This window comes from Megalops cyprinoides, chromosome 25 (genome assembly GCF_013368585.1).
Source record: "Megalops cyprinoides isolate fMegCyp1 chromosome 25, fMegCyp1.pri, whole genome shotgun sequence".
Lineage (NCBI taxonomy): Eukaryota > Metazoa > Chordata > Actinopteri > Elopiformes > Megalopidae > Megalops > Megalops cyprinoides.
In genome coordinates this window covers 16,029,571-16,042,716 of record NC_050607.1, presented here as the reverse complement: position 1 = coordinate 16,042,716, position 13,146 = coordinate 16,029,571, and the positions used below count along the sequence as shown (strand labels likewise).

General features: G+C 50.7%; 1 protein-coding gene across 6 annotated transcripts in view; it reads left to right on the top strand.

The window, feature by feature from the left end:
• Window positions 1-800: 800 nt before the first annotated feature.
• Window positions 801-13,146, top strand: part of LOC118771836 (coiled-coil domain-containing protein 136-like) — a 34,102-nt gene continuing 21,756 nt past the window's right edge. For 3 of the 6 annotated variants that reach the window (XR_005004629.1, XM_036519931.1, XM_036519934.1), the window contains exon 1: window positions 1,743-1,846. Coding sequence is in view for 4 of the 6 variants with exons in the window: in XM_036519931.1 (XP_036375824.1) it covers window positions 1,795-1,846 (52 nt within the window). In the remaining 2 variants the exon portion in view is untranslated. Of the gene's footprint in view, window positions 928-1,527; window positions 1,847-13,146 lie in introns of those variants that run through there. The other 3 variants (XM_036519933.1, XM_036519935.1, XM_036519932.1) reach the window with 3 other exon arrangements.

Below are 13,146 nucleotides of genomic sequence, written 5' to 3'. Positions count from 1 at the left end.
GAAATCAGAACGTACATCGAGCGTATGCAAGAAATACAAGAAATCATAACATATACATTATTTTCCTCTCTCTGTCTCTCTCGCTGTTACTCTCCCTCTCTCTTTCTCTCTCTGTCCCTCTCTCTGTCTCTCTCTGTCCCTCTCCCTCTCTCTCTCTCTGTCTGACGAGCTCAGTGACAGGAGTCTTTCTGATGCTCTCATCTCATCCCAGAACACCCCCGTCTCTCCTGGCGGGACAGCTGTGTTCTCCATCCATCACACAGCCCACAGCGCCTTTGGCCAGTCCTCATCCCGCCACTGAAGTCCAGCTATTGCACTCTCCCAGTGCAATCGCGTAACCCTCTCCTTTCCAAATAATGCTCCGCTGTTTTGTGAAACGCCACACGAACCACGCAGTCCGACAGCGATTTTTCCACTCCCCTCGCCCTCACAGCGTGGCCTTCTTGGGGGAAGGGCAGCGAGGGGGTTATGCCCCGCCCCTTTTGTGTTTACTCCTGACACGCTCTTTCACGCTCTCACGTTGCGATGCGTTTTCGGTGTAAGCGTCGCAGGGCAGGCGAGCCAGCTGTGGCTGGAGTCGAAACGGTTAAATGGCACAGCTGTATGAAAAAAGAGCGAGGGGGGGTGGGAGGGCGAGAGGAGAGGGAAAGAGAGGGAGAGAGAGAGAGATTCTATTCATCCGACACTGAGCAGCGCGTGGCACAAGAGTTCCCGTTGGTCAGGCCTGAAGAGTTAAATCAGTGTGTCGGGAGAGAGGCAGGGGGGAGAGAGAGAGAGAGAGAGAGAGGGTGTGAGAGAAAGAGAGACAGAGAGAGAGAGGGGAGGGGACTGGGGGTACGGAGTGGAGAGATGACAGAGGGGGACTGAGCACTGGTCTGCAGAAGAATCACCAGCTCCTAGAACTTCAAGATCTGGATCTCATTAAAGGTAAATACTCTCAGCTTTGGACCAGAGTCGTGTGTGTGTGTGTGTGTGTGTGTGTGTTTGTGTGCGTGGACCATTTTCTGTGAGTGAGTGAGGGTGTGTGAGTGAGTGAGAAAAGCAAGCCAAGTAGACCACGGGAAGCATTGTTTTGGGTCTGCACTGCCAAAGAGAGAAAGAGAGAGTGAGAGAGAGAGAGAGAGCGAGGGAGAGAGAGAGAAAGGAAAACATTGTCTGGGCAGAGAAAGAACGGGACGGGCGATCGGTAAACACTGACCGCACGCAGAGAGAGAGAGAGGTAACAGATCTGGGAGAGTGAGAGAGAGACCGAGAGAGATAGAGGGAGAGAGAGGACCACGTCGTGACAGATCGGAGACAGCGAGTGTGAGAGAGGGAGAGAGAGAGACAGAGAGAGAGGGAGAGAGCGAGAGAGAGAGGGAGAGAGCGAGCGAGAGAGAGAGGAGAGAGAGACAGAGAGAGAGGAGAGAGCGAGCGAGAGAGAGGGAGAGAGAGACAGAGAGAGAGGAGAGAGCGAGCGAGAGAGAGGGAGAGAGAGACAGAGAGAGAGGGAGAGAGCGAGCGAGAGAGAGAGGAGAGAGTGAGCGAGCGAGAGAGAGGAGAGAGCGAGCGAGCGATCCAGAGCACGTCTCTCCCCCCCCTCTGCGGCTCCTCTCTCATTCCGCGCGTCTCCTCTCCCGCGACCAGGATGAAGCCGCAGCTTTGCCTGAGTGTTCCCGGACCTTAGAGAGGCTAACCCCCCCCCCCCCCCGACCCCCAGGGCTGCCGCGACCCCCCTATCTGTACTCCCCCCTCACCCCTGCGCCTCCCGCCCCCCCGCCGCGCTCGCCTTACCCCCCCCGTCCCAGCGCCGGCATGGACGGACTGCGGCTGCCGCCCGTCATCGAGGAGGTGGCGGACCCCGCAGGTGAGCGTCGCCGTCACCGCTGTCACCGTCTGGGGGGGAAATGGGGGTCCGGCCGATTAGTGGGAATTCGGGAGAGGAGACCAGAGGGGCCAGGGAGGGGGGCGGGAACATAGCAGAACTGGATTCAGAGTAGATGGTCAGAAAGCGTTCGATCCAAGGTGCTCTTTCCCTCTGAGATCGCATGTGCTGCTGGCATCCAGCTGAGCTTTTATTTGTTACTGCGTTGCCTTGTTGGGTCTTTTTTCCCTGACTGCTGAGTGGAGCTGTTTTGTGACTGCAGAGGCTCTTGGGCCGCTTGCTTTAGTGAATGCTCCCGCAGGGACAGGAGGTTGGCACGGCGACCACGGGGAAGGCGATGACGGTCTCGTGCCTGAATGCGTCCGCTCAGCGCTCTGGTGAAGGTAGCATGCAGTCTCCTTACAAACACAAATTCTTCTATAAAAACGCTGAAACACGGAGGAAAACTTAGCAATCCATCCTTGTTTGCAGACAGGCTGAGCAGAGGTGCAAAAGTGTTTGTTCTGTTGCGCCAAACTCTCCAACATCCCAGCACAGAGAGAGTACACGGCGATAGGTTGGGGTTTGTTTTGTTTAACGTCTCACGCAGGAAATAAGCGTGCTTCAGACTCGGATGTCAGACGTTTGTGGTGCCCGACACGTAAGAGCACAGAGCATCTTTGTGTGGAGCCCTCCTGTCGTACTCATTAGTAGCCCAGCGGCCGGCCCCGATTGGCGACGTCTGTTCGCGAATGCATTATTAACAGCAGGGGAGAGCGGCGGAGCTTCAAAGGGGATCCGGCCGCCTTTGCAGCGGTGGGAACGCTCTGCGTACAGGAAGCCCATTGATGCCTTTCGCCCAGGAGGATGTTGTTGTAGCCGATCGGATCAGAGGGGTCGGGAGGGGGGTCACGCCCCCTTTGACCGCCGGCTGCGAGCCGATAGGCCGGCCGGCGCCCCGGCGTGGGCGGGGACCGGCGCTTCCTGTGATCATACTCATTGATCTGAGAGGGCCGTAAGGAGCTGGGCATTACTGCGAAGGTGTTGGCTGGATGTGAGGGCAGTGTAAAATTATGTGATCAGAGCTTAATCTGGCTCAACCCAGATCTGGTCAGTAAGCCTCCTCTGTGAGCAAAATGAAACAACGGACGTGCGGTCGGGAGTTTAGGGGGTCCTGTTTGTGCCTGTCCTCTCCTTTCTCCTCCCCCCTCCTCCTGTCTTCTGCTTCTCCTCCATCCACCCTCTAACTCTCATCCTTGTCCTCTCCCTTCTCTCCTCCCCTTGTCTTCCTCTCCGTCCTTTCTGTTCCTGCCCTTGATGCGAATTTGTTGTCCTTACGGCCTCTGTCTGTTGTCCCAGTTTCCAAGGACCCGAACAACAGACCGCTATTCACTCATTACATTATAATTTCATTACATTACTTTCGCTTCACAGGCCCTCTTATTCAGAGCAGCTCGCAGTTTTCCATTCACCCGTTTCTGCGGCAGCATCTAAACTGAGAAAACTGGGGTTGAGGGGTTAAGCACCTTACTCAAAGGTGCAATAGCACCCCAGTTTGGAATCGAACTGGCAGCCCTTGCAACCTTTAGAGGTCTAGAAGTCTTGATCCTTACCACTCAGTTATGCTGAAGTACTACTCAGTATCAGTATGCCATGGGCTAAGCTAAGTGGACTTAGCTAAGCTAAGTGCTGTTGAAGAGAGCAGATGCCAGAAAGATAGAGGGAATGAGGATTTATTGAGTGGAGAAGTCTCCTGTCACCATCAAGTACTTAGTGTTTAAACTCTGTTTCCTCTGAGGAAAGAGGAAGGGCAGCGCGTATGTCTCTCGTCCCAGAAGGACAGCGCGCGCAGCCTCATGTGTCAGATGGATGCTTTGTTCTGGAGCTTCTCAGGGAGATTGTCTAACAGGCAGTCCAAGCAAGCAGAACTGATGAAAGTAATTACTGCTGGCTCACTTTCTTTGTTGGGTGGGGGGGGGGGTGCCACCTTACCCTTAAGACCAGAAAGGTTTCAGTGAAGGCCTGGGGAACGCTCATTGCAGTATGAATCAGTAATGTGTGTGTGTGTGTTGGGGGCGTGTCGTTATGTAAGCTTAGAGTTTATACTTTAGCTATTTTGATTTGAGTGGCTTATGCGCTGATGACATTTCTGTGACATCTCCCTCAATGCGACGGCTCTCTGACATGTAACGCCACAGGTGGGCTTTTAGTATAGCCAGCATGCTAATGGGGTAGTCTCAGGGCAACTGAATTTGCCTGAGGAAAAAACACTATCGGTGTACTGATTGTTGAGAGTCCAGTATTGAGTGGATGTGTGGAGTGTGTTAGCGTGTGAGTGGTGGTGGTGGGGGGGGGGGGTCTGGTCTCCATGGGGACGGGCCGAGCGTGTCAGATCCACATGCGGTGTACGTCATGGTGCCTTTCTCAGGGAGGCCCTGGCCGCCCTGCTCCTGCTCCTTCACTGCGCACAATGGCCTCTGTGGTGCGCCTCTTATCCCGGCTGATAGGGAGCGGACAGGGAGGGAGGCCTGCTCTATTATTCATACCCTCCTACGCTGCCGGAGAGAGGCACTCAATACACCCTGCACACAAAGACACACACACACACACACACACACACACACACACACATATACTGCACAAACACACACACACACACACACACACACACACACACACATACTGCACAAACGCACACACACACGCACACGCACACACACACACACACACACACACACACTGCACAAACGCGCACACACACACACATACTGCACAAACACACACACACACACATACTGCACAAACACACACACACATACACACTCACATACTGCACAAACACACACACACACACACACAAACACACACACACAGTATACACACACATACACACACACAGAGCCGTACTCAAGGTAAGGGCAGCCGAGTCCATCAGGAGGTGCGGAACTCCATCTCCGCTCATCCCTAGCCTGAGGGATTATGTGAGAACAATATCGAAATAATCCTGCTATTTAGCAGCGATCCAGAGGATTGCATCCCGCTTTAACCCTCAGCCGGGCTTCACTCCTTCTCTTTTTAATTTGCTGAATTTTCCTCTCCTCAGACGAGGTCATCACGCTGCCTGCGCCGCTCTGCGTCATAACGAACTCGCGCAGACTACCTTAGCAACGGGACGAAAAAATCACGCATGCCTGGTGTGACTAACTGAATTCATTTGGTTGTGGGTGGGCTATATGACATCGCTGACCCAATTCCTCCAGGTCCTCTCTACCTTCCCTGCCTCTTTCGTGCCCTCTGTTTTTGGTAAATAGGTAGCACGCAACACCCTGTCTCTTTTAAAATAAAGGTCAGTTCCAGGCCTAACGTCTGAGGGGAAAATTGAGCTCGTGCCCTGAGGCCTGGCTGCTCCTGATGACTAGACCAGATGTGACAGAATGTCTCCCATTCGTTATGACAGAACGGAAAAAAAAAAAGAATTCCAGAAGAGCAGCCTGAGACCTGCAAGCTGTCTATAATGCCTCAAACTAGCTGTGCTGTTCTGAAACATAAACAGGGGGAGAAATCTGTTGCTATTCATAATTTTTATTTGAAGTAAAATGAAAGCAGTTTTTCGGCAGTATTGTTTTCATGGACCCATGCAAGCTCCGTGTTTTGTGACAGAAGGCCTTACTTCTGAATGCCAGTCTGTCTCGTATGGAAAAACAGATTGCTCTGAGTGAGGCTGTCTCACAGACCTTGGTCTCTCTCTCTCTCTCTCTCTCTCTCTCCCTCATTCCCTTTCTTTCTCTCTCTATCCTTTTCTCTCTGTCTTTCTTTCTCCCTTATATAAATATAGAGGGAGCCTCTCTCTCTATATAAATCTGTCTCCTTCTCTTTCTCTCTCATTCCCTACCTCTGTCTTTTCCTCTCTCTCTCTCTTTCAGTTAAGGTCAGTTTGCTTCAATGGCGTGACGGAGAAGCAGTCAGAGAAGTAAAGGATGCAAAACTAAGGCAGTTATACATGTGTCGAGATAACAATTGACACAAATACGCCTCTCTCTCTATCCCTCTCTCTCTATCCCTCTCTCTCTGTCTCTCTTTATTGCTCTCATTCCCTCGCTCTGTCTTTGGAAAAGTACAGGACATGAAGCTAACGCAGTAACATATACATAAGAGATGACTGGTGATAACTGACAGGAGTATGTCTTTCTCTCCTTCATGTCCTCCATATTCTCTGTTTCCGCTTCAATGGCCTGCACCTCTCAGACGAACAGCATCTGCGTCCGTATAGGGAGCACTGATGCAGATACTCCTCGTAATAGTGCCTGGGATTATAGGAATTTTCATGAGTCCCTGAACGAATTGCACAGATGTAGCTTCAGGCTTTTTTATTGCCCTGTTCTTTTGCTCAGAGCTAAAAAACAAAAAACAAAAAAGTGGCCACTTTATTAATCTGTTAATACAGTTGCACGCAGTGCTGGTTTATGACAATAGGCAGTTACACAATGAACTGGCATCTGCTTTGGAATTTCATTCAGAAATTCGTTTTATGTTATCTGCTGGGTGATGGCGAGTTTCGTTGTTTCTACAAGCAGGGAGCATTCACAGTGGGGACCAATCAGAAGACGCATGTTGTTGACGTGTTCTGGAGCATCTGGAGAACGACATCATATTTTTTTCCTGCAGCCCCGGAGACGCAGCTGAGGCGAACCGCTGCAAAGTAACCGCTCGCTCGGAACGATTCCTTTCTGTTTAATGCCGCATTTGCACGTGGGTGCGTTTTTGTGTGCATACAAGTGGCATGTGAACAGATGGCAATTAAATGAAATAAAATCGCACCTCTATTTTAATAAGCTAAATCCAGTCAGCCCGCAGCGCCAGTTCTGTCTTGGTTCCAATGAAAGGTGAAGCCGATGCAGCTTGGTGAATGCATTTTAATGCGGCTACATTAGCCGTTGTTTCAGTGAACAAGTGGAACAGGGACTTCTCCGCTGTTGGTAGTCTAAAAATCTGTTGGTTGATGTTGGTCATGCTGTGGGGGAATATCTCCTCCTGGTGCAGCCCCACTCTCCTTAGCAGGTGCTGTGATGTCCTTGGAGCTCACCTCTCTCTCCCAGGTGGGCGGACTTACCGTATGCTCAGATTGTGAGGATTAGTGTAAATGGATGTAATTAAACGATGTATAATAGAAGAGAGCGTGTGGAGAAATGACTATCAGTGTAATGGATGGGCTGGTAAATGAGTATCTGTGGTGGATTGGCTGGTAAATGAGTATCAGTTTGGTGGATTGGCTGGTAAATGAGTATCTGTGGTGGATTGGCTGGTAAATGAGCATCTGTATAGGGTGGGCTGGTAAATGAGTATCTGTATAGGGTGGGCTGGTAAATGAGTATCTGTGGTGGATGGGCTGGTAAATGAGTATCTGTATAGGGTGGGCTGGTAAATTAGTATCTGCGGTGGATGGGCTGGTAAATAAGTATCCACGGTGGATGGGCTGGTAAATAAGTATCTGTAGCGGATGGGCTGGTAAATGAGTGTCAGTCTGGTGATGTGGGCAGTGTTCTGCCTCTATCTGGCACCAGCCATTTCCCGTCTGTGCTCGTTTACAGCCCCTCGTTACTGACTCATTACTCCCCCATCAAACAGTAATGAGACGTGTCTCTGGGCCACACGGCCCGAAGCCCCGCAGTCACAGCTCTCTCTCTCTGCAGACTGGTGACATCACCCACAGGAAGGGGAGGGGCTGGCTGTGCAGTGCAGTGGCAGCGTCTCATTCTGACCGTGCACTGATCTCGGTTATCAGCCCGAACTCACTGGGTTTTGCGTGTGTGTGTGTGTGTGTGTGTGTGTGAGAGAGAGAGAGTATGTGTGTGTGTGTGTGTGTGTGTGTGTGTGTATGTATGTATGTATGTGTGTGTGTGTGTGTGTGTGTGTGTGTGTCTGTGTGTGTCTGTGTTTGTGTGTGTCTGTGTGTGTCTGTGTGTGTGTGTGTGTGTGTGTATGTATGTATGTATGTATGTGTGTGTGTGTGTGTCTGTGTGTGTGTGTGTGTGTATGTATGTATGTATGTATGTGTGTGTGTGTGTATGTGTATGTATGTGTGTGTGTGTGTGTGTGTGTGTGTGTGTGTGTGTGTGTGTGTGTGTGTATGTATGTGTGTGTGTGTGTGTGTGTGTGTGTCTGTGTGTGTGTGTGTCTGTGTGTGTGTGTGTGTGTGTGTGTGTGTGTGTGTGTGTGTGTGTGTGTCTGTGTGCCTGTGCGTGTTGGGCAGAGGCATACATATAGCAGTAGGATGTATTTGGCTGGATCCTAGGCGACAGATTGGGGCAGGCAGGAGGGGGTGTGGTTTGTATTCCACTCAGGTCTCCCATATGACGTCAGCCCTCCATCCCCCATCTCAGAATGTGTATGTGTTTGTGTATGTGTGATCAGCATGTTAACATTCCCATAGCCTCTCTCTTGTTGCTGTTCCCAGAAGTCCCTCTCAGTTTCATAAGGGAGGTGACATATGAGGCTCAATTTTGGGCACATTGCAGAAGTATTCATGTCTCAAGAGGGCAGGGACCAGTGTAAGAAAAATAAAATACCATGAGCATCAGAGTATAGCTCATAAACATTAATAAGGAAATTCCACTGCTCTCCTCCACATGCTGCCCTCCTCAGTGTCATCCTGCCTGCAGGGGGCGCTGTACCCTCTCCTGAGGGCCTGCAGCTCTGAGCAGCATGTGCCTGGGGAGAGGGGAGGGAGTAATTAAAAATAACCGCTGGCATTCCTCTGGATTAGGAGAACTACTCCAGCAGACCAACAGGGGAACCGTGATGCACGGGAATGTCTTTCTAAATGAACTGCCTGCTAATTCGCGCCTCTGGCCATCTTGTAGATAGGCCTCCCTACCCCGCTCTCTCTGTGTCTGTGTGCCGCTGGCGGTGGGTCAGGGTCCGTGGATCTTCCCAGCGTGAGCAGCTTGCTTTAATCAGAGATGCGCTCCGAGGAGATCCGCGCTCCCTGAGAACTGTGCCAGTTGGGGCTTGTCTCAGCTGCTGGATCTCCATCCTGGAGTAATGCGTTTGGACAGAGCTGGCAGTGGTTAAGTTAAGAGGGCACAGACAGCAGCGAGATCTGTCACTGCGGGCGAGAAAGTCTGGCCTGGAGACTGAAGAATGAGAAAGAGAGGGAGAGAGACAGTGAGAGAGGGAGAGAATAAGCTCGGGAAGAGGGGGGAGAAAGCCTCAGGAGGGACAAAGTGCTAAAGGTTCATACTTTTCCCGCAAGCCCTTCCCGCTGTCTATTTCTGAGACTGGCGTCATAATTGTGTGCCGACAGGCATCCCCTTGAAACGCCTGGCTGTGCTCACATTTCACATCTGCTGCGTCCCCTTCGGGTTATTTACACGGCGGAGCGGGCCCTGTGTCACGCTGGGGATTTGAACCCGCGCACCCCTGTCAGGTCCAGGGTTGTCAGTGCGTGAGTCATCTGAGAGTGCGTTTGGAATGACCTTGAGCCGATTCGCTGCCGGGCTTTCGCTAATCCTAGGTGAAGTTTTTCGGGAGGCACATCCAGCGAGGTGGCAGTTTTTGCCGGGGGGGGGGGGGGGAGTCACGATGCCGGTGCAGCTTTCTGTTACGTCACCACAACGTGCTGTTGGTGCACTGACAGCCTTGATGGGCACCTGAGTCAGGTCAGGTTGCTGCGGCGCGCACTGCAAGGCCACAGACCACTCTAACAGGGTCACAGGTTTGATCGGTGCTGTTTTCGGAGGTCTGTTTTTGCCCTGGATCTCGTCCTGTCCCGAGACGCTGCGAAAATAGGTGGCCTTTCCACACCTACCGCATGGCAGTCCTACCGGGGAGCATTTACACTCCCCAGACTGTGAGCTTCGTAAGTAACGACGTGAAGAGAGAACAGGGATGATGGATGAGCAGGAATGATCCTCTCGTTTTTTATAATGCCTGTCCATAATTCCATTTGTCATTGTGTCAGAATTGACTTGTGTACTCATTTGTACTGCTTTTTCCTTCACTATACCGCAGCTGTGTGTCTGTGTCTGTTACAGTGATCTGGGTCATACCCAGCCACTCTCTGCTGGTGGATGTTGCTTATAAACTGGATGGGTTTAGTGCCCAGCTACTCTCTCTGTGATATCGCTAACAGACCTGACTGATCTGATTCGGTGAGGGTGTTGGGCAGGCTAGCCTTTCACGCCCACTGTGTAACTGCCAGGTCGTCCCTTTCCCCCTCTGTTAGGGCGTTAGTCCGATCCTGCTCGAATTCCACGCAGGAATCAGCCGGTGAGATAGCGCGCAGGTAGAGGAGAGGGGATTATTAGATCGGGGGTGTCTGATGAGCGGAATCGAACTAATTGGGGGAGGGAGCACTTTCAATCAGTGTTTTATGGGCTTGTCTCCCATTACACCCCGATGCTATTTATCATCCGGTCCTCTCAGAGCATCTTTCTCTCTCTCCCTCTACATATGTATGTGTGTGTGTGCGCATATGTGCATTTGGTGGTCACAATGCTCCATCTTGTTTTCATCACCAACTCATTGTGGCGGGGGATGGGGGGGGGGGGGGGGGGGGGAGGGGGGGCAGCCCCTTCTCTGTGTCTATGAAACCCCTCCACTGGGGGCAGTTTGGGTAGAGCAGTCAACAGTGTGTTTTGAATGGAATAGAACAGAATCAACACTTTTACATGTACATATGTATATTTGTTAATGCACCCACAGTTGCTTCAGTGGAAGCACGTCACTGAAATACAGATGCGGCTCTGTTCCTGTTATTGTGCTATTACTCTTACCGTAGAGTGTCATTTTGATTAGCATCGGCTCTGACATTGTTGTTGAAAGCCATCAGAGTGTGTGACTCGGGGATCCAAAATGAGCTCATTGTTCTCTTGCAGGCTGTACCCAGGTCAGTTCCAGGAACTGTGGTATTAATATGTGTACTCTTAAAATGCAGACGCTGTGCATGTGCAATCTCTGAGAAAGGTCTTCAAAGGCCTTGAAGTACAATAACCTCCCTGTTCCCATATCACAGCAGGGTATTGATTCCTTTTGTGCACCTATTGATTTTTACTGCTAGTCTGTGAAACCTTTGTGAAGAGGCTAGGAAAGGGCACTCAAAAAGATGATACATGGAGATTATGTAAGGATGATCTGTGTGTGAGAGTCAGAGGCAGAGAAAGAGGAGGGAGGAGAAGCCCTGCTGATGCTTTTGAGGTCGCCATGGCAGCAACATCACTGGCCGCTCTCCAGGGCTTCTGGCCAATCCCGTGCCCCGCACTGCTGAATGGACCGTCCCTGGTGCCACTACTGATTCATGGGCCGGTAGCAAGCCCTTCTGGATAGCGACAGGCTAACTGATTCAGAGGTACATCGCATATATAGCCTACCAGACCAGACTAAGTCATTCATAGGCCAGTGTACCAGACCAGGCTAACTCATTCATAGCCCAGTGTACAGACTCGTGGGCCAGTGTTACTGCTCAATCAAAGGAGCTATTAAGCTTAAAAAAGCTAAACACAAGCATTAGCTGGTGTGTCTGTTAATGAGTTAAGTCTCACAGGTTCCATCTGGTATCATATCAGTAAGAAGCTACAGATGTTTTTCAATCTCTTTCCTGAGGTTTGAGGATTGCTTTATTTGAGAGCAGATCTGATTTCATGTGCCAACATAAGGCCCAGATACAAATGAAGCCGCAATTTGCTTTGCAGCTTTGAATGATATCATTGAGCGTCTGTCTCAGTTTTGTTACTGACAGTTTCAGTTTCTGTGATCCCTGACCTCAAAATATTGTGTAAAAAACAAATTTGCTCAAAATTTAAGATGCGCTGCATTGCAATTACGTTAAATAGACCCTTAGTTACAACTTAAGATTGCATTTAACACTGCATTTTAATTCAACCATCGGAATCCTGAAATCACATCAAAAAACTTGCTTGAGGTCGTATCAACTTCTGTGAAAATAAATTTAGAAAAGTGTGGCCATTTTGCTCCCGGAGGGGCAGGATACACACTAAATCGATAGTGTACTGTAAATCCCTGTTGATCCTCTGTCACAATGCACAGGGTGCTTTGAGCATTACCATCTTTATGGTAATGGAACCTGCCCACATACATGTGGGGATCTATAAAACAGCAACAGCCTCCTCCTACAGACCTCCCCCTCACCTTTCTCTCTCTCTGCCATCTCTGTCATCTGTTTCTCATCTCTAGGAATCAATAAAGGAATATGCCCTCCCTTTCCCAGTCTGCCCACCTCTGTCTCTCTGTTACTTAAGCTGTGACAAGCACACACACACACACACACACACACACACACAGACACACGCATACACCCTATCTGACAGGAGGAAATGGGTTCCTCTGCAGGGGAGAGATTAGCTCTTCTTCGTCTCCAAATGAGATCTCTCTCCGCTGGAGTCTTATCTCGACCACGCAAGGGCATCTCTCGCCCGTCCTGGCCCCTGTCTGTCCGAATTCTCCCTGTGCCTTCCCGCCTGCTCGCTGAAGGGTTGTAAATCAGGGCCGTGGCAGGTTTCCCAGCTCTCCTTGAACTTCGCAAACCTCAGAACTGGGGTGGGTGGAGGTTAAGCTGATTCAGGTAGAGCAGCGATTGGTTGAATCAGGTGGTTAGTGCGTGGGTGGAATGGAAGAATTCTGTTGCCGTGGTCCCGAGGGACCGGGGGTTGGCTTACTCTAACCTGAGTGAGAGGGTCCCTGGGGATTGCATCTGACCAGGGTTTTGAGGTTCAGTGGACAGGCAATATATTTGGAAATGTTGTTTTTCTATGTGGCATCATAAAGGCTTTGCACAGATGCATCACTTCGCAGCACTCAAGTTCACTGGCTGGGTTTTAAGTTAAGCTTTAAAGTGTCCCACAGGGAGACATGCAAATGCACTGTGAAAATGGCTCTAGCTTTTGTGCCGTGTCTGCATAAACATGCTCTGTGCAGAATAACTGACCCTAATGTCACCTAAAACAGATAAATAATGGTCTCTGGAGGTCTAGGCTGTCATATTTGTCCCCTCTAAACAACAGGATCAGATTCCACATGTGAAAAGTTTTGCTTCTGTAGTACCAGACGTCTGCAACACGTTATGGAAGGTGCCCCGCCTCCACGCTCGTCGTCCTGGTAACACTGCGGTCGATGGGGGCGTGTCCGTAGAACTGAGAATTTGAGTGTGGTTCTGACACAACAGGGGCCGGTCAAAGCACAGTTTTGGGACACAGGGGCGTCGCGGTCTGAACCGGGTCCAGTGTGACTCATCGCTGCCTTTGCGGAGCTCTCTGAGGCGGTACGTTCCTGCCATGTTCCGCCCTCCC